Genomic DNA, 21,018 nt, shown 5'->3' with positions numbered 1-21,018 from the left:
TGGAATAACTCAGTGGGCCGGGCAGCATCCGTAGTGGAAAATGAGCAGTTAGCATTTTGGGTTGAGACCCTTTATCTGCACTGTCCATTTGCACTTACTTCTGTAGATGCTGCTGAGCTTCAACAATTTGTGTTTTGTTCCAGATTTCAGCATCTGCAGTCTCTTTTGTCTCCAGTTTGATTAAAAAAAAAGTAATTTTCATCAGTCTGCAAGTACTTGGCTCTTGTGGCTACCCGTTTACAGGACCAGGCTTTCTTTGTGTTGCATGGTTTTTAGTCTGCTTTTGTGTTATATCTAAGATGAGATGGTGTAATATTTTTCCTTGGTCAGGTTTGAAGACTTTGGTTAATCAGGGAGTAAGCAACCCTTTGGTAGACTTGACATCGCTGGAGGACAAATCACTGGGTGAGGTGAGCATTACTTCCTGTCACTGGATTGAGGAGACAGTACATTTTATCAAGCTGACAGCCATACATTTTATAGAGCACTCATCACTTTCAACAGGTGCACTGGCTGGTGTGTAAGCCCCCAAGTTGGTAATAAACTAAAAAGCAAGGTGAGGGAAATTCAGAAGCAGCCATGTAATTAATTACATCTATCTTGACAATGACGGCTGACAAAATGATGAGACCCATCTTGATGCGCAGAACCAAAATGTGATGCAGTTTGAGCCAGTCACTTAGGAGTGATCTCAGGATTAAGAGGACGCATCTGTATTTCCTTATTCCTGTCTTCCATACATGAAACTTTAGGGTTGTGGATGTATGTGGAATGTGGTATTAGCAAAGGCCCAGTGGGAAAGGGAAGCAAAGTTGTAGCACCCAGATTAAGATTGGCTATTTCACCACACAAAAGCTTAATGAAACAACCAAGTGAACAGAAGAATCAAAATGTGAACCAAGAAAAGTGTCAAGGTAGGATAAAATACCATTTCAATACACCCTATCCTCGTTATATGCAGGGGGTACGTTCCTCACAGTCGGCGCACAATGTGAAATCGCATAATATGAATAATTATTTAAATGGAGAAAATAGGGATGCGGTCAAGAGGGCTTCCTAAATACATTTTATCTGTAATTTATTCACATTTTCATACCAATATGACACAAAAGCAGTACCACAAGACAACATTTGTATTATATTCAATCAATTTAAGGTAATATTCAATGTAATAAGTCATAGAAAGTTAACATCCTCTGGTGTACAGTACTCACCAACAGTGGCAGGTGTGTTCGCTCCGGGAGATGAGTGGTTGTTGTGGTGTCGGGCAGCTTTACGTGGATAAGGTGGATGGTTGTGGTCGTCAGGATCATATCAAGCACTGCAAGGGGTGAAGGAAGACTCACAGAACTCTTAGAACTGCCGGCAGCAGGAGATGACACCGATTTGAAGAAAGTGGTGAGGGTTGTTTGCTTGGCAGCATTTTGTTTTTCAGCATAAATTTGCTTGTAGGGAAGAAGGATTGACGGCAGGGAATGACTGAAATGCTGGCTCCGTTCTAAACTTGGGTCCATGTCTATCGCCATTTGTGCCAAGTGTTCCGACTTCCACCATTGGTAAACTCCCGGGATTTTCAAAATCGTCTGCTGCTTGCAGCATCTGAGAGATAGTTTGCCGTTTAAAAAAAATACGTATGCCTTGAATGTGGATCACACACTGGTCGAGTGGTTGAATCAGCGATGTTGTGTTAGGCGGCAGGAAATGCACTGTTATGTTAGGATGAATGCTGTCCAAATGTTTAGGATGGGCTGGCGCATTGTCAAGCAACAAAAAAACTTTAGAGGCAAGATCCTGTTCCTGGCAGTAGCGTCCCAGAGCTGTTTTACCTTCAGCTGATGCTGCGCTGTTTATAATTTCCAACTTTTTTTTTCAAGAGTTAAAGCAGTTCTCTGCTGCTCGGCTGATGGCCCAGGACATGACATCAGACGCTTAGGAGGCATAGTTAAATGTTTCAAGTACAAAATCACTGCACCGTAGATAAAATCAACAAAAGTTTAAGATCACTCATCCACACCTTGCCAAAACCAATGCGAGAGTGGCGGGAGTGAGATTGTGAGGCGCGCGCACCTGACTTGTATAGGTGGGAAAACAGTGCTCCTAGCATAACTGAGAGTTTTGGACGCATATAAGGAGGCGTTGGTAGAAATAGGTTCCTCACATAACTGTGAATCCGCATTGTCTGAAGACGCATATAACGAGGATAGGGTGTAAAATAGATACGGAAAATAGTTTATCCGTTAGCCTGATAGAAGCAGCTGACTGCCAAAGGTATGGCTTATATATACATGTTTAGTACTGTGCGTATAAAACTGGATGAGAAATATCATTAATGTATAATCTTCACAATGTATTCTGTTATGTTCAGCAATCACAAGTTACTTTTAACATGGAACATGGAACACTACAGCACAGTACAGGCCCTTTGGCCCACAATGTTGTGCCAACATTATAAGCTACACCAAGATCAATCTAACTCTTCCTGTCTACGTGACCCACCTTTTTTCTGTCTTCCATGTGCATACCTATGAGTTTCTTAAATTACCCTTATGTATTCATGTCTGCCACCACCCTTGGCAGAGTGTTCTATGAGCCCACCACCCTCTTTTTTTTTTAAAAAACATGCCTCTGACATGCTTTCCTCCAATTACTTCAAATTTTTGCCCCTAGTATTAACCATTTCTGCCCTGGGAAAAAGTCTCTGGCTATCTCCTGGGTCTATGCCTCTTGTCATCTTGTACACCTGTGAAGCCATATCTCGTTCTCCTTTGCTCCAAAGAAAAAAAGCTCTAACTGACTCAAACTATCCTCATAAGACATGCTTTCTAATCCAGACAGTGTCCTGATAAAACTCCTCTGCACCCGCACTAAAGTTTCCACATCCCTCCTGTAATATGGTGACCAGAACTGTACACAATATGCCAAGTGTGGTCTAACCAGAGTTTTATAGAGCTATAACATTACCTTGCAACTCTTGAACTCAGCACCCAACTAATAAAGGCCAATACAACAAACATCTTGATCACCCTATCAACTTGCATGGCAAATTTGAAGGATCTATCAAGGATCTAATAACCCTAAGATCCCTGTGTTCCTCTACACTGCTAAGAATCCTGCTATTAACCTTGTGTTCTCCTTCAGATACAACATTCCAAAGTGAATCACTTCACACTTTTCTGGTTTGAACTTTCAGCCTGTCAATGCCCCATTGTAGCGTATGGCAACCTCCTATATTATGCGCAACTCCACCAACTTTCATGTCATCTGCAAACTTGCTAACCCATCCTTCCACTTCATCCAAGTCATTCATAAAAAATACAGCCCTGAACAGATCCTTGTGGAAGACCAGTGGTCACTCTCCTCCAGGGAGAAAGCCCTCCATCTACAACTACCCAGTTCTGTAGGCAAGCCAATTCTGAATTCACACAGCCAGGTTTCCCTGTATCCCATGCCTCCTGATGTTTTGAATGAGATTATCATGGGAAATACGACAAGTGACTTACCAAAATCCATATACACCACATACCTTGCTATGCCTTCATTAATGTGCTTTGTCACATCCTCAAATAATTCAGTCAGTCTCATGAGGTATGACCTATCCCTCACAAAGCCACACTGACTATCTCTAATCAGACTATGCTAGTTTTATCTACTTCTGGAGGTTATCAATTGTCTATATTGTTGAGTTGTCCTGTACTGGCATTACACCTTGGTCTCTGTCTTGGACTCAATTTGAAAGTAGGAAAATCTATATGTTCTCAAGTTCTGAAGTAGGTTTAAGTCTACATCCTTCTCATCAAGGAATTTTAGGGCAATAAACCTGTCCTACCCCTCCATGACCAGGGAAATAAAGTTGAGATCAGAGTTTTCCAGAGTCATAGAAAAGTATAGCACAGAAACAGTCCCTTTGGCCCAACCAGTCCATGTTGAACCATTTAAACTGCCTTGTCCCATCGTCCTGTACCTGGACCTCAGCCCTCCACACTCCTGCCATCCATGTACCTATCCAAACTTTTCTTAAACATTGAAGTCACATGTACCAGTTGTGCTGGCAGCTTACGACCCTGTGAGTGAAGAGGTTTCCCCTTGTTCTCAAACTTTTCACCTTCACCCTTAACCCATAACCTCCAGTTGTAGTTCCACCCAACCTCAGTGGAAAAAGTCTCCTTGCCTTTACCCTATCTGTACCCCTCATAACTTTGTATAGCTCCATCAAATCTCCCCTCAATCTTCTACTTCCAAGGAATAAAGCCCTAATCTATTCAATCTTTCCTTATAATTCAGGTCCTCCAATCCCAGCAAAGTCCATGTAAATTTTCTCTGTACTCTTTCAACTTTATTTATATCTTTCCTGTAGGTCGGTGACCAAAACTGCTCACAATACTCCAAATTAAGCCTCACCAGCATCTTGTACAACTTCAACATAACATCCCATCTCCAGTCAATACTTTGATTTATGAAGGCCAAAGTGCCAAAGGCTTTCTTCATGATCTACCTGTGCCACCACTTTCAATGAATTAATGGACCTGTATTTCCAGATCCCTTTGTTCTACTGTACTTCTCAGTGCCCTTCTGTGCACTGTATAAGACCTACCCTGGTTGGTCCTAACAAAGGGTGCAACACCTCTTGTCTCCATTAAATTCCATCTGGTCCAGATCCAACTGCAAGCTCTGATAGTCTTCCTCGTTGCCCACTGCACCTCCAATCTTGGTCTGATCCATAAATTTGCAGATCTAGTTAACCACATTATCATCCAAATCATTGCTGTAGATGACAAACAACAACGGACCCAGCACTGATCCTTGCAGCTCTTCACTAGCCACATCCAGTCAGAGAGGCAACCATCTACTTTTCCCACAAAGCCAGTGTCTAATCCAATTTTCTGCTTCATCTTGAACGCCAAGTGATTGAACTTTCTTGATCTACCTCACCTGTGGGACCTTGTCAAATGCCTTGCTTAAGTCCATGTAAATAACATTGCCTTCCTGGTAACTTCCCCAAAATACTCTACGTTTGGTTAGACACAACCTATGACACTCAAAGCCATGCTGACTATCTCTAATCAGATCCTTTCTGATACCATCAAAATTGGCCTTTCTACAATTTAGAATCTCAGCTGGTGGACCAGACCTATCTTTTTGCATATTTACTTTGAAACTATTGTCATTATGATTACTAGATGCAAAGTATTCCCTTACACAAACTTCGGTCACCTGCCCTGTCTCATTCACTGATAAGAGATCGGGTATTGCACAACCATTTGTTGGAACTTCTATGAATTGATTAAGGAAACTTTCCTGAACATATTTGATAAACTCTGTCCCACAGTACAGGATTCCCATTTAACATGTAGGAACTTAAATCATCTACGCTAATAACCTTATGTTTCTTGCAACAGTCTTCGATCTCTCTATGTATTTATTTTGCTAAATCCCACATGGTCATAGCTTTCTTATTCCTCACTTAAATCCATAAAACCTCACTGGACGAGTTCTCCAGAAAAGCACTACCATGACATTTTCCTGACTAGTAATGCCACTCCTCTTCCTTTAATCCCTCCCGTTCTGTTGTATCTACAACAACAGAACCCTGGCATATAGAGCTGCCAGTCCTACCCCTCCTGCAACCAAGTCTCACTAATGGTTACAATATCATAATTCCATGTGTTGATCCAAGCCCTGAGCTCATCTGTCTTATCTACAATATTTCTTGCTCAGAGCATTAGTCACACCATGCTCAACCTTTTGATTCCTAACTTTGTCTGAGGTTTTAACAATATCTGCCTCCACAATCTCAACACTATCTGTTCTGGCACTCTGGTTTCCATCTCCCTGCAACTCTAGTTTAACCCTCCCCCATGTAATACTAGCAAACCTTCCCATTAGAAAATTAATCCCCCTCCAGTTCAGGTGCAACCTGTCCCTTCTGTATAGGTCAAACCTTCCCTGGAAAGGGAAAGCTAATTGGCCAACAGAGTATTGAAATTTAAAGTTCAAAAGTTAATTTATTATCAAAGTATACAACTCCGAAATTCTTCTTCTCCAGATAGCCTTGAAAACAAGAAAGAAAAGAAAGGTAGCACGATCATCAACCTCTAAATCCCTCCTCCCCATGCAGAAAAATGAACAAAAATGGGCACATTGTCTCACCCCCCCCACACACAAAAAAAGAGAAAGATTGGGTGAAAAATACAGAATACAAAAAAAATCGTAAGACTGGGGGAAAATCAAGTCCACAGTCCAAGTCCTCTGTTAAGTAAGCTGTCCTAGCTTGATGAGTTTGACCTGTGGGGATTGCAAAACAGCTTCCCATTTTATGTTGGAATGTGAGAGATCATTTTATAGACTGATTTGTCACTAACACCTATCCTCAGCATATCGTTGCTCTAGGAATTTGACCCCACATGAAATAGATTTAGTGTTTTACAATAGCTTAGAACAATAGTTCAATTAACTTCTGCCAAAGCTGCACTGTGCTGAAATTTGTCAGAAATTTTGCAATCCATTGGCAGTTGTGTGCATGTTTGGCCTTGAGCACGTTTACAGCAGTATGTTATCTGGGAAGGAATCATGCCTGTGTATTTGCAAGATTAGCTTGGGTAATGTATATGTTTTCTCATGAGTGGTTCATTCTGTGTGGGGTTGGGGGAGAATTTCATCTGGGTATTGTATAGTCATTGCAAAGTTTAAATTAGATAGAAACCAAAAAAAGACGATACATCCAAAATTGTTGTTCACAGGGTTATGGATCTTCATCTGCACAGTTGTCCTCTAAATCCAATAAGGAGAGCAGCAACGCTGCAATAATCCGTCGCTTCAATCATCATAGCGCCATGGTGCTGGCAGCCGTCCTCCGTAAACAGTATGTATCAAAATTATTTCTTTAATTCCAACTCTGACCTTAAATGTCTGTCCCTTTTTTCCACATAATTTCGGCCCACCCCAACCTAGCTGTAGTTTGATGGGCTGAAATGAAATCACAATATATAATAATAACTTTTTTATCGAGCACTCTTCATACCAACGATGTAGTTCAAAATACAAACATGAAAATAAAAGACAAGAAGTTAATGATAATAAATCTGTTTGCCACCAAGCATGAATAACTACCATCCACAGCTGCATTTTCTAGTTTCAGTGCAGCCTTTTGGCCCACTATACCCGCACCAAGCATAATGCCGATCTAAACTAACTCTATCTTCCTTCACATGGTTTGTATCTCTCAGTTCCCCAACTAATGATGTAGTGTCGCTTAAATGTTGTTATCATCTTTGCTTCTACAAGATACCTCACACTTTTTCCTAAAAAAAATCTTGTAAATCTTTTAACTTTTCCTCTTACTTACAACTTGTGCCTCCTTGTATCTCCAACCTGAGAAAATGACTTTGCTTCTCATAATTTCATGTACAGTATGTTCTAATTACTTGGGACACATTGAGACTAGGTCATTTTGGCCCAATTAGCGGAAGTTTCATGTGGAAATAGTTAAGAAGGTACAGGTTTCCCCCACCATCCGAAGGTAGAGCGTTCCTACGAAACGGTTCGTAAGCCGAAATGTCGTAAAGCGAAGAAGCAATTACCATTTATTTATATGGGAAAATTTTGTGAGCATTCGCAGACCCAAAAATAACCTACCAAATCATGCCAAATAACACATAAAACCTAAAATAACAGTAACGTATAGTAAAAGCAGGAATGATATGATAAATACACAGCCTATATAAAGTAGAAATACTTTTCCACAATCATTACTGAACTGTTCTCTGGAGCGAAAATCTCACGCAAGCGCTGTTGGCAAAAGCACACGCAAGCGCTCTTCAGTAACCTTTAAGCTATGAAGCTGCCAAATCATACCAAATAACACGTAAAAATACACAGCTTATATAAAGTAGAAATAATGTTTTACAGTGTAGTATCACTTACGGGAATTGGGACAGCACCGAGCACACTGATGATGGTGTGTTAGACTGAGTTGTCGGAGTTTGGGTGGTGCAGTGGCCCCCCACCCTCCAGGCCGCTGAGCGATATATTGCCGTGAAGAACGCAGGGGTCCAGCGGTAGCTGGGAGGTACACAGCCCATCTTTAAGAAAAAAGACGAAACAAACATGCTAATTAATTAGGTGCCACCCGGCACATAATTGCCGGCCCAGATCAGTGCCGATTTCCAATTGTGTCGTCTCTGATCTGGGCCGGCAATTACATGTCGGTGGCACCTATTTAATTAGCATGTTTATTTCGGCTTTTTTCTTAAAGATGTGCTGTGTGCCTCCCGGCTACCTTTGCATTCTCCGCGAATCGGTATCTGTCAATGGCCTGGGAGTTGGGGTGGTGGGACACTGGGGTGTCATCTCGTCGCCTGTTTCCATTAGAGCAGGCAGCTCATCTTCTCCTATGACTCCTCGATGTCGAAGATCGAGGTTCGTCGTCTGCTGTGGCTGATGTGGAAGGCTTGCTTGACTGCTGAGCCTCGCGTATTTTTCTATCACACAGTTCTTTAATAAGGACTCAAACCATCCTGCAAATATCCCCTAAACCGACGTACCCTTTCAAAGTTAAAGTTGTACTTTATCCATTGTTATCCTTTTTTCTTCCAATTGCATCAACTCTTCATCTGTCAGTTCTTGGCGATGGGATACCAAAACCTCTTCAACATCATCTTCGTCAACTTCCACAAGCCAAACTCACGTTGTCCTTACTTCGTTCACCATGATCAAAACGCTTAATTATGTCTAGTTTTACCGTAAGTGTAACACCCTTACGAGCTCTTTCAGGCTTTTCCGATACCATAGAACTCATCTTGCAAACGGCTGCTCACAGGCTCGTGTTTAAGCAAAGCAGTTCTGAATCCGGGGGGAGAGCCGCTGCTCGGGGCGCGCTGCCTTTTATCGCGCGCTGAATTTTTTTTTCGTAACAGTCGAAACACCTTCTGAAAGCGAAAATAGGGTACTAATGTAGGTCTTTCATAACAGTGAGGTTTTGTAAAGTGAACATTTGAAAAGCGGGGGACACCTGTATAAAAAAGTTGAGTAACAAATAATGTATCGAAATGAAATAAAGAACAAAGTAGAACGCTACCAATATTACTACAGTACTACAAAACTGTATTAGTTCCTAATACTTATCAACAAAGAAATCCATCTACATTGTGTTCTTTTGACTGTAAATGAACAAAATGAGCGAAGCTGTTTTAGTGCAGATAATAGACTGCCTTCCTATAATGCTGTTTATGATTGCATCCTTCAAATCTTCATTTTCATTGTAACATGCAGGATTGTAATATTGTCGATACCCTCAAACTTTTTTGTCGTTTCTAACTTGTTGATGTAGTGAAATCATTTCATTTTCATCCCCAGTCATTGCTGGCATCTCCAAATCTGAATGCTTTAAACCTCAGTGAGCACTACTACTACTACGTTGACTCAGTGAGCAAAACAGTTCTAACTTGTCTTACTATTTATTCCTTGCTAACTATCAGTGACAAAAATCACAGTTTTTTAATGCAAACATGCCCAACTTACTCTATTTAAAAACTGCTTACGCAAAGCACGATGTTGTGTCCAACAGCCCACAAGTGTGTGCAACTGATGCTATTTAGAAACTTTTTGGCAAGTCTCCTGTCCCAATTAAGTGGTACAGTATCCTAAATAAATGAAGGGAAACCTGGCTATTTTCTTGATTGGTTTTTGTTCTTTAAGAGTTGTCCCAAATGAGTGTCTGCCTCAATTAACTGGAATCCACTGTACTTCTATCACATCATTCGTCAGGAACGTATGCTTCAGCAAAAGCAATCCATGTTTGTCCAACTTGTCCTTGTGGATTCCAACCCAGGAGCATCCTGGTGAACAACTTCAAAATCCTCACCAGTAACCTGTATGTAGTTCTCTAAATGAGGTCTAATTAATATTTTATACAGCTGTAGCATGACTTGCCACTTTTTATACTCAATAGCTAGACTAATGAAGGTAAGCATACGAATGTCGTTTTTACCACCCTACGCACTTGTAAACTATTGTGTGCACCCCAAGATCCCGCAATACATCGATGTTTCTTTCCAAATATAAAGTTCTATTTCTATTTACATTGCACTCAATTGAACATTTGGATATTGAGAATGTAATATGGGACTGTTTCTTTCCTTGCTGTTCCATTAGTCGATATCCAGCTCATTTAAGCATTGGTTTAATGTATACAACAGCAACACATTGATATGCTATGGGAGCTGAATTTGTTAATGTTTAATTATTAGCTGTCGAAGCATTGGGGAGTGCTTTAGCAATAAATTACCCTATGTCTGGACTATTGGATGTTACTCATTAATGCTTTCATTTCACTGTTTTTTACATGTCACACAGTGATATAATGAATTTTCCAGGGTACTTGGTCAGTTTAAAAGGAGCGGGAAATACACAAGCACTCCAGACCCTGGTTCTGGCTGCAAGCCTAAAAAACGTTCTTGACTCTAGCCTCCACTTTTGGCCACACATCATACTTACGTTTTTGTCCCATAGATCACACTCCAAACTAATGAATCATTGAGATTTCTGGGCTGTCTAATGCAAGTTTAGTGGAATATTACCACACCATAATTACCATAATTTTGAGCTGAATTTGATCAGTGATTCAGGAGAGTCTTTTACATACTACTGCATTTTCTGTATGTCTACTTAATATTCTCTCACTTTTGACATTTTTCTTAGTAGCAAGTTTATCAAATTCGAAATAGAATCAGTTTTAAATTTCACTTTTATGATATTTAAATTTATCCAGTTAAATTCACATTTTAACCTTAATTTGAAAGCTTCTATTTCAAAGCTCAAAATAAAATTATCAAAATACATATATGTCACCATACACAGCCCTGAGATTCATTTTCTTGCAGGCATACTCAATAAATCTATAGAATAATAATCATAACAAAATCAACGAAAGACCACCCAACTTGGACATTCAGCCAGAGTGCAGAAGACAACAAAATGTGAAAATACAAAAAGAAGGAAATAATAATAATAAATAAATAAGAATTAAATATTGAGAACATGAGATTAAGAGTCCTTGAAAGTGAATCTGTTGGTTGTGGGAACATTTCAATGATGGGGCAAGCGAAGTTGAGGGAAGTTATCCCCATTACTTCGTGATGGTTGAGGGGTAGTAACTGTTCCTGAACTTGGTGGCATGAGTCTTGATAAGGCTCATTGAGGCTCCCATACCACCTTCCTGTTTCATCAAATAGCAAAAGATTGACTTGATTTTTTTTCTGGGAGCTTTGATTCCAAGAATTGAAATTGTATTTCAACTGTCTCTGGTATTTTTAATATATTAGGCCAGAATGTAGGCTCTTTAGCAGTTTCATGAAGGGTTAATGCATGAGGCAAGTATTTTTCTTCTGTATCTGGCCTTGGTTTTCAAAATATTATTGTCAAGTGGTTGTTTCTGCTTCTGTTTACAACTCTGAATAGTTTTTTTTTATTTTTATTGAAGGAATGACACAATACAGAATATATAATAGATTACATTTTCCTCCATTTTGCTTTAGTATCGTACCCCCAAAGCAAACCTCCCCCCCCCCCCCCCCACCAGCCCTCCCCGAACATATCATGGCAGCTAATATATTTACAACACAACAATTCACAAATACATTACGGACATTTCACAACCATACCCCCACACTACTTCAATACGACGGCTCATACACATCTGCAACATGTCAGATGATCCAAAATACACTCATATTTACAATTCATCAACCACCCTGTGAGGTAAATTATAAGCGTGCTAAATGGGAGACAACTTCCCAAGTACAATCAAATGCCCTCAACTAGTAGGTAATTCCTTAAGACTCCCAAAATATGATAAGAAAGGTCCCCATTTCAAATAGAACTTTTTCACAGACCCCCTCAAAGTGAATTTAATCTTTTCTAATTTCAGAAAAAACATTACATCTCCTAACCAAGCAGCAGCAGTTGGGGGAGTGGCAGATTTCCAAACCAGCAAAACTCTCCTACAGGCCAATAGCGATGTAAATGCAATGATATCCGACTGACTTGCATTTAAACCCAAATCATCATCTGCCACACCAAATACAGCTATAAGCGGGCAAGGTCTCGGTGTCACCCCCAAAACCTCACTGATAATTTTAAAAACCAGTGCCCAATAGTCATCAAGCCGAGGGCATGACCAAAATGCGTGTACTAAACCAGCCGGAGAGAAGGAACACCTGTCACAGTCAGTGTCTGTCCCAGGGTATATGTCTGCCAGTCTGACTTTACTTTAATGTACCCTGTGTAAAACTTTGAATTAATTGTATGAGCCCCAGTCTAGCACATGATGATGAGAAGTGAACCCTATTCAATACTTTTGCCCAATATTCCTCCGCAAGCTCCATACCGAGGTCATCCTCCCACCTGCTCTTAGTTTTGTTTAGATCTTGAACTCCCAAAGACATCAGCTGAGAGTATAGTTCAGAGATCAGCCCTTTATTGTTAAAGCTAAGAGTGAATTTTTCCCATAACATAGCAGGTGGTAGAACAGGAAAAGAGGGAAATTTTTCCTTGACAAAGTGGCGAATCTGCAGGTATTTAAAAAAATGATTATGCAGAAAGCCATACTTACCGCGCAGGTTATCAAAACTATCAAATATGTAATCAGTATACAAATCCTTTATGCGCATAAGACCGTTCAAACCCCATTGTCTAAAAGCTGAATCGAATGTGGAGGGAGGAAATAAATGGTTGTTATGAATGGGGCCCAAAACTGAAGCTGATATGAACTTATAGTGGCAGCGAAATTGATTAAAAATTTTGAGGGTGGAGAGCACGACCAGTTTAGATGTGAATTGAGAGGATTTCAATGGTAAGGAAGAATACACCAAAGCTGGGAGAGACGAGGAGTGGCAAGACCGTGACTCAAGCAGGCACCAGATTATATCTGGCTGGTGAAGCCAAAATAATACTTTTTGAATGTTCGATGCCCAGTAATAATGAATAAAGCTGGGAAGACCCATTCCACCTACGTCATGACCTCTTTCAAGAGTGCGCTTATTAACCCTTGGGACCTTATTTTCCCAAATAAAGGAGGTTATAGCTTGATCGACTGATTTAAAAAATAACTTTAATAAGAAAACTGGCAAACACTGAAACAAATAGAGAAATCTAGGAAGTATAGTCATTTTCACTGACTGAATTCGCCCAGCTATAGTAAGGGGTAAACTGCGCCATCTCTGAAATCAGCCTTCATTTGGCTAACCTGAGGCCTGTAGTTAGCTTCAAACAGAGATGTAAAAGAGTGAGTAATATGTATTCCTAGCTATACAAAACCATCTTGAGATAAAGGAAAGGGCAAGGATTTCTGTCGGATCTGTAGGGCCAAGTTATTAATGGGAAAGCATTTGCTTTTTTGAAAGTTCAGTTTATAGCCAGAGAAGGTTCCAAATTGACCGAATAATGACACAATAGCAGGACTACTACCTATAGGGTCGCTAACATAAAGTAAGAGGTCATCAACATATAAGGAAACACGGTGTTCCATGTCCCCTCTTCTAACACCTTGAAATAATGTAGTTGACTTAAGTGCAATAGAAAGAGGCTCAATTGCAATTGCAAAAAGAGGAGGGGACAATGGGCAGCCTTGGGGAGTGCCACGTGTTAGTGGGAAATAGTCAGATCGAAAATAATTTGTATACATGCTAAAGGCGAGAGTTATAATAGCTTAACCCAAGCTATAAATATTCTGCCAAATCCAAATTTCTCCAAAACACTAAACAAGTATACCCATTCCACTCTATCAAATGCCTTCTCCGCATCCAAGGCGACAACAACCTCTGGACTTGGAGAATCACTGGTGAATAAACCACATCAGCCAGTCGACGGATGTTAAAAAAAGAATAGCGATTTTTAATAAAACCTGTTTGATCATCTGAAATTATCTTGGGAAGGGGACGTTCTAAACGACATGCAAGCACTTTAGCCAAAATTTTCACATCTACATTCAAAAGTGAGATGGGGCGATATGATCTACATTGAGTCGGGTCCTTGTCCTTTTTAAGAAGTAGTGAAATAGCTGCCAGTGAAAGAGAAGGGGGTAAAGAGCCGTTCTCCTGAAACACTTCTAGAAGGACCGGTATGAGCTTATCCTTAAATTTCTTATAAGATTCTATTGGATAACCATCAGGACCTGGGGACTTACCACTCTGCATATCCATAATGGCATTATTAATCTCTTCCTGCCCAAGAGCCCGATCTAGATTCTCCACTTCCTCTGGTTCAAGAGTTGGTATTTCCAAATTATCTAAAAAACGTTCCATATTTGTTTTATCTGAGGGGAACTCTGAGGCATACAGAGAGGAATAAAAAGTTGCAAAGGTGTTATTAATCTCTTTTGGATTGCTTGTCAAGTTCTGGTGCATGTCTCTTATGTGGGGAATAAGTCGTGATGCAGCTTGACGTTTCAACTGATGAGCCATAAGCCGGCTCGCCTTGTCACCATATTCATAATAGAGGCCATGTGTCTTAAGAATTAATTGTTCTGATAGGTTTGTAGATAGAAGATTAAACTTTGCTTGCAAATCAACCCGGCTTTTATATAATTCCGCGGTGGGTGCCTCAGAGTATTTTCTATCCAGGTCCCAAATAGATTGCAATAACACTTGCATTTCCTTCCTACGCTCTTTATTGGCATGTGAAGTATAAGATATTATTTGACCCCTCAAGTAAGCTTTTAAAGTTTCCCAAAGTAAAGAGTACGATACCGACTCAGTTTTGTTAGTCTCGAAGAATGTGTCAATGTTAGCCGATATATAACTACAAAATTTCTCATTAGAAAGCAAAGGGGGGTTAAGTCTCCACAGAGGCCATTCTCTAACGTTTAAAGGAAAACATAGGTCCAGTTTCACGGGCAAGTGATCAGATATAACTATAGCAGTGTATTCAATTTGTCTAATTATAGGTATCAAGGAGTTATCTATAAAGAAATAGTCTAGCCTGGAATAGGGGTGGTGAACATGAGAGAAGAAAGAGAATTGTCTAACTGATGGATTCAAAAATCTCCAAGGATCCATATAACCATTTTGTTGCATAAACATCGAGAAGGCCTTTGCCATACAGAAAATGTTCCCCTAGGGCAAGACCTATCAAGCATTGGGTCAATAGCACAGTTCAAATCTCCGGAAAAGATTAGCTTATGTGTATTCAGGTTAGGTATTAATGACAAAACCTTATTTGCAAATTGGATATCGTCCCAATTAGGAGCATAAACATTTACCAAAATAACAGGTATCTGAAAGAGAGAGCCGGAGACTATAATAAAGCGACCATTAGGGTCACTGATTACATCAAATGGTGTGAACTGCATTCTTTTGGTGATTAATATTGCCACCCCCCTGGACCTACTATTAAATCTGGAATGAAAACCTGACTAATTCATGCTTTACGAAGTCTATTATGGTCCTTCACTCTTAAATGTGTCTCTTGTAGAAATAGTATATCTGCTTTTAATTGTTTCAGATGAGAGAAAACTTTAGCTCTTTTAACCGGACCGTTGAGCCCCTTTACATTCCAAGAAATAAACCTCACAGGGTGGCCTCCATCAGCAGCACTCAGATTAACCATATCAAAAGGCACACAGGGCCTACAATCCAAAACAGTGCAAGGGCATAAGTTGCACACAATAACGCACAATGAAAAGAAAGTCTGATCAATCCGTAACACACAAAAGAATAAACTGCTATAATAATCCCCCAAAACACTCCCCCTACCCCCTTACGCAAACAAAAAAACCCAATTAACCCCCGAAACCTAGATCTACCTCCCCAATTGAGGATGATCGCAGGCAGTACCCAACAAAAAACTTTCAAGGTGTTCCCCATGCAACCCAACTTTCAATCTAATCTAGGGTGGCTCCCCTCCTTAACATTTATCCTATCACTTATATTACCTTTAATATAACATACAGGCTAAAGATGACACAGGTCAAGCTAAGCATTAAAAACAAAAAAAAGACACTGGGCAACTTAAACACCCGAGATACAAATCCCAAATATTTATATTTTGCTGGTTGAAAGTTTTTGTTAATCAGTTTCGGCAGCATAGCAGTTCAACTCGATCGCGTTCCACAAATTAAACTGGAAAAAATGAACAAAGAAGTGGATTGTGAAAATTAACAGTTTGCCTCGGCATGAGGCCCCTTCCAAGCTGCATGAATAACCTTAAAAAAAAGTCATTGCTCTTCTCGTTCTTCTTCTCCCCAGCGCGAATGGTAAAACTCTTTGGCTGCCTCTGGTGTATGGAAATAATGCTTCTTACCTTCACGCATGACCCGGAGCTGGGCAGGATACAAGAGGCCAAACCTGACCCCTTTCCCCGTAAAGCAGGGATTTCACCTTCTTGAAAGCTGCTCGTTTTTTACCCAGCTCCGCACTAAAATCTTCATAAAGAAACAGGCAGTGTCTGCGGAAATACAGCTCCTGCTTCCATCTATTGATGATGCGTCGCTTATCTTGAAAGGAGTAAAAGCAAACCAGGAACGTTCTTGGTCTCGTTTGCTTGGCTCCAGAGACACCGGATAGTTTACGTCTGACTCGATGAGCACGCGAAAGCACGAGAGGACTTGAGAAAAAATTTGTCCCCAGCGCTTCGTCAAAAAACTCGGTCATATATTTAACAGGGTCCGAACCTTCCAAATTTTCAGGAATGCCGACCACTCTCAAATTGGATCTCTGCGACCGATTTTTGAGGTCATCTAGCTTTCCCTTCAGAAACGCGTTTTCGCTCTGCAACGCTGCAATGGCGGCTTCGGCACCCACCAGTCGGTCACTAATCATTCAGGCTGTCTTCAACCTCACGAATGCGTCCGTTGTGTGACTCGTAAGAAGACATAATTTGTTCCATGGTAGCAGTCACTGGTGATAAAGCATCTTGAAGTTCTCTTTTTAAGGCAGAATGCACTGCTTGCGTCATGTCAGAAATAAGTACTAAACGAAGCCTCTCCAAGTCATCGGGTAGCGCAGGTCCGGGTCCAGACCCAGCAGCGTGCAACGGCGCCATTACTGTAACACCAGCCTTCTTGCTCGAGGCTTCGCTATCTTTTTCCCCAGTTTTACTTCGAAGGTACATTCTACTTGCCATTTCAATGTCCAGCTATGTCCCGTGTTGTTCACAATGGTAAATATTCAGTTATCTCGAGCATACGGCAAAGATAAACAGGTAGATTTTCAATAAAAATCGGGAGCCACGCTCACATGCACCGACTCACGCCATATTCAACCCCGGAAGTGACAATTCTGAATAGTTTGAGCTTTAATCTTAATCTAATAGTTTGAATATTAATCTTTAAATTCATCTTCTGGGATCTGGGCATTGCAGTGAAGTCTGACATTATTGCCCATCTCTAATTGCCAATGTGAAAGCTGGTGTGAGTTGCTATCGTTAACTACAGCAATCTAATGGTGAAGATATTCCCACAGAGCTGCTGCTAGGGTATTCCAGGATATAGATCCAGTGGTGAATCTCTAATGATTAAATAATATTTGCAGTTCTGGATGATATGAGACTTTGTGGTGAGCATACAGGTGGCAGTGTCTTTTCCCATATGTCTGTTGCATGCAAGTATGATCCCAGCTACAGTCATTTTACTCAGTAATCAGTGTTTAAAGAGCAAAGACAATACAAAAAAATCACACCAAAATTGTCTAGTGAGAAAATTTGTCTAGAAAAATGCACTTAATGAAAGATAATTTGTGCCTGAATTTCATCTTAGTGATTTATAGCAATGTGGTCAGAATTAGCTACCTACATGTTAGCTACCTAATTTACATCACTATATGCTGTTATGTCCACATGGGGCAAATGTTGATAAAATTTGCTTTGAAACCAAGAAAAATTTATTTTGAAAGGCAGGCTGCTGGCATTAATCCTACTGATTGAACAACTGTGAAAGCTGGATGAAGGGTGAACAAGGGAACAGAGAAAGAGTGACTATGTAATATATTCCTTTTTGTCTCCCCTTTGCAGAGAAATGCACAATGATCAGAATGGTGAGAACAGCAGCACTGATGGTAATTCTCGAGATTCTGATTGTTTTCAGCCACCTGTCAAAAAGGTGAGAATTAAGCAAAAACCTAAAAAAAATGCTGCGTTATATAGAAGTAGGGAACTGCAGTATTTTTATATATGCAAAATACTGATTAGACAGAATATGGGACTGTGATTAAGATGGCAACCGACAACAGCAGAGTAAGATTAATTGAATAATGTCTTAAGTATTGAATTGAACCATCCATAAGTTTTATTTGGGTTTCATCTGGAAACTGTTTACTCTATTCAGTCTGTAACTTGTAACTCTTCACTGGTGGCTTGGTAATTTCTATCAGTGAGAAAGAAAAGCATCACTGATAAAAATAGTAAAAGTTTGATTCTCAATCTTTTGAATCAATTGATTTCAGATGTGGCAGTGGTAAGGGCACCACAACTTCTTCATTTCTATTAGAGGGGTAATGTAGTTCATTTTCTTAAATGGTCATTTAGTCCAAGTCTTTAATGTTCCAAATGAACAAATAGTTACAATTACACTTGCATATCCTATTTCTATATCCCCATCAAATTTCTTTCCTTTATCTGCAGTTGCAGGAAAAAGTTTGTAAACCCAATTACCTGGTTTTCTGCATTAATTACTCACAAAATCTAAGTCACGATAATAGACAAACACATTCTGCCTAAATTAAATACATACAAATAATTGTACTTTTCATGTCTTTATTGAACACCATGTTTAATCAATCACAGTCTAAACTGGAAAAAGTATGTGAACCCTTATATTTAATAGCTGGTGGAACCTCCTTTAGCAGTAATAACCTCCACCAAATATTTCCTGTAGCTGCTGATCAGATTTGCACAACGGCAAGGAGGAATTTTAGACCATTCCTGATTCAGTTCATCAATATTACTGGGATACCTTGCATGAACAGTCCTCTTCAGGTCATGCCACAGCATCTCAATTGGTTTAAGGACTGGACTCTGTCTTGACCATTCCAAAACACAAATTTTCTTCTTTTTAAACCATTCTGTGGTTGATTTACTCTTGTGTTTCAGATCATTGTCTTGTTGCATCATCCACCTTCTATTAAGCTTCAGGTGACGGACTGCTACACTGAAATTCTTTTGTGAAATGTCTTGATACAGTTTTGAATTTATTGTTCCCTCAACAATTGCAAGCTGTCCAGGCCCTGAGGCAGCAAAACAGCCCCAAACCATGAGGCTCCTTCCACCATACTTCACAATTAGAATGATATCAAACAACACATGTCAAAGTTGCTGGTGAACACAGCAGGCCAGGCCGCATCTCTAGGAAGAGGTACAGTTGACGTTTTGGGCCAAGACGTCAACTGTACCTCTTCCTAGAGATGCTGCCTGGCCTGCTGCGTTCACCAGCAACTTTGATGTGTGTTGCTTGAAGTTCCAGCATCTGCAGATTTCCTCGTGTTTGCGAATTAGAATGATATTTTGGTATTGGTGTGCAGTGCCCTTTTCCCTCTAAACATAGCAGTATGCATTTCTGCCAAAAATTTAACTTTTGTCTCATCTGCCCACAGAATATTGTCCCAGATGCATTATGGAACATCCATGTCATCTTTTGCAAACTTGAGACATGTAGCAGTGTTTTTGTTTTAGAGGGCGATGGTTTCCTCCGTGGTGTCCTTCCATGAACACCATTCTTGTTCAGTGTTATTCTTATAGTGGATATTTGAACAGACGCTTTAGCAAGTTCTAGATATTTCTGCAGGTCCTTTGCTGTTACCCTTGGGTTCTTTTTCACCTCCTTCAGCACTGCACGTTGTACTCTTGGTGTGATCTTTGCAGGACACCCACTCCTAGGGGGAGTAGCAACTGTACTGAGTTTCCTCCATTTGTAGACAATTTCTCTTACTGTGGACTGATGAACACTCCGATCTTTTAGAAATGCTTTTGTAGTTTTTTCCAGCTTCATGCATCTCTACAATTCTTCTAAGGCCCTCTGAAAGTTGTTTTGATTGAGGCATGGTGCACATAAACAGATCTTTCTTGAGAAGTGTAGGCTCTGTCGGTAACCTGACTTTGGATTTTTTTAATATATAGCAGGGCACCTCTACAACCCACACCTCCAATCTCATCTCATTGATTGGAACGCCGGACTCCAAATAGCTTTTGTAGAAGGCATTACCCCATAAGTTCACTTTTTTTTAACCTAGACTGTGAATGTTTAAATGGTGTACTCAGTATTGACAAGAAGACGTACAATGTTTGTGTATTGTTTGTTTATGCAGATTGTGTTTGTCTATTATTGAGACTTAGATGAAGATCAGACCACATTTTATGAAAAATTAATGCAGAAAAACAGGTAATTGCAAAGGGTTCACAAACTTTTTCTTGCAACTGTACATAACAATGTATTGTGAATTGTGATTGTTTATCCTATGTGAATTTCACAGGAGATATCACATGGTTTTGTTTGAAATCTTGTATCTAATTCTCATGGTTCACCCAAGATTGTTTCTATCCACATTGTGCCTTGTTTTCAGGACTAAGTGCTTCTGTCATATTGTCTTTTATTGCCTATGTTTTATGGGGGGAAAAATCCATTTTTAAAGATCTCCCTTCATATTGATGTTTTTTTTTTATCAGTATCTTTTGTTTTTACCATAATAGAAAATTCAGTATTTCAATGGAATGTATTAGAGTACTTTGAAGTTTTATATAATTGTATTGTTAACTCTTCTATATTCTGGCACTTATGAGAGAAAAATGTGGTGTCCTGTTGCAAAGAACTGCTGGACATGACACAGAAAATGCTGGAAATACTTTGCAGTTCTGATAGCATCTGTCCTTTCACATTGAAAACCTTCCAAAACTGGGAGAAAATCAGTCTTAAAATGGAAACAAATATTGGAGGGAAAGGTGAAAAGGAGATAGGGTGGAGTATAGGAGAGATCAGATTATGATCATGCAAAGCAAAAGTAGATGGCAATGGGACAAAAAGGAACAGCAACCTCTGTG

General features: G+C 40.0%; 1 protein-coding gene across 4 annotated transcripts in view; it reads left to right on the top strand.

Moving 5' to 3' along the window:
- The window catches only part of gtf2h1 (general transcription factor IIH, polypeptide 1), an 83,927-nt gene that overhangs the window by 22,009 nt on the left and 40,900 nt on the right, over positions 1-21,018 (top strand). For all 4 annotated transcript variants that reach the window (XM_072272335.1, XM_072272333.1, XM_072272337.1 and 1 more), the window contains 3 exons: positions 331-410; positions 6,738-6,859; positions 18,001-18,088. In XM_072272335.1, the coding sequence (XP_072128436.1) occupies positions 331-410; positions 6,738-6,859; positions 18,001-18,088 (290 nt within the window). The remainder of the gene's footprint in view (positions 1-330; positions 411-6,737; positions 6,860-18,000; positions 18,089-21,018) is intronic.

This window comes from Mobula birostris, chromosome 11, assembly GCF_030028105.1.
Source record: "Mobula birostris isolate sMobBir1 chromosome 11, sMobBir1.hap1, whole genome shotgun sequence".
NCBI lineage: Eukaryota > Metazoa > Chordata > Chondrichthyes > Myliobatiformes > Myliobatidae > Mobula > Mobula birostris.
Note: the sequence above shows the minus strand (reverse complement) of the source record. Positions and strands in the feature narration are given on the sequence as shown.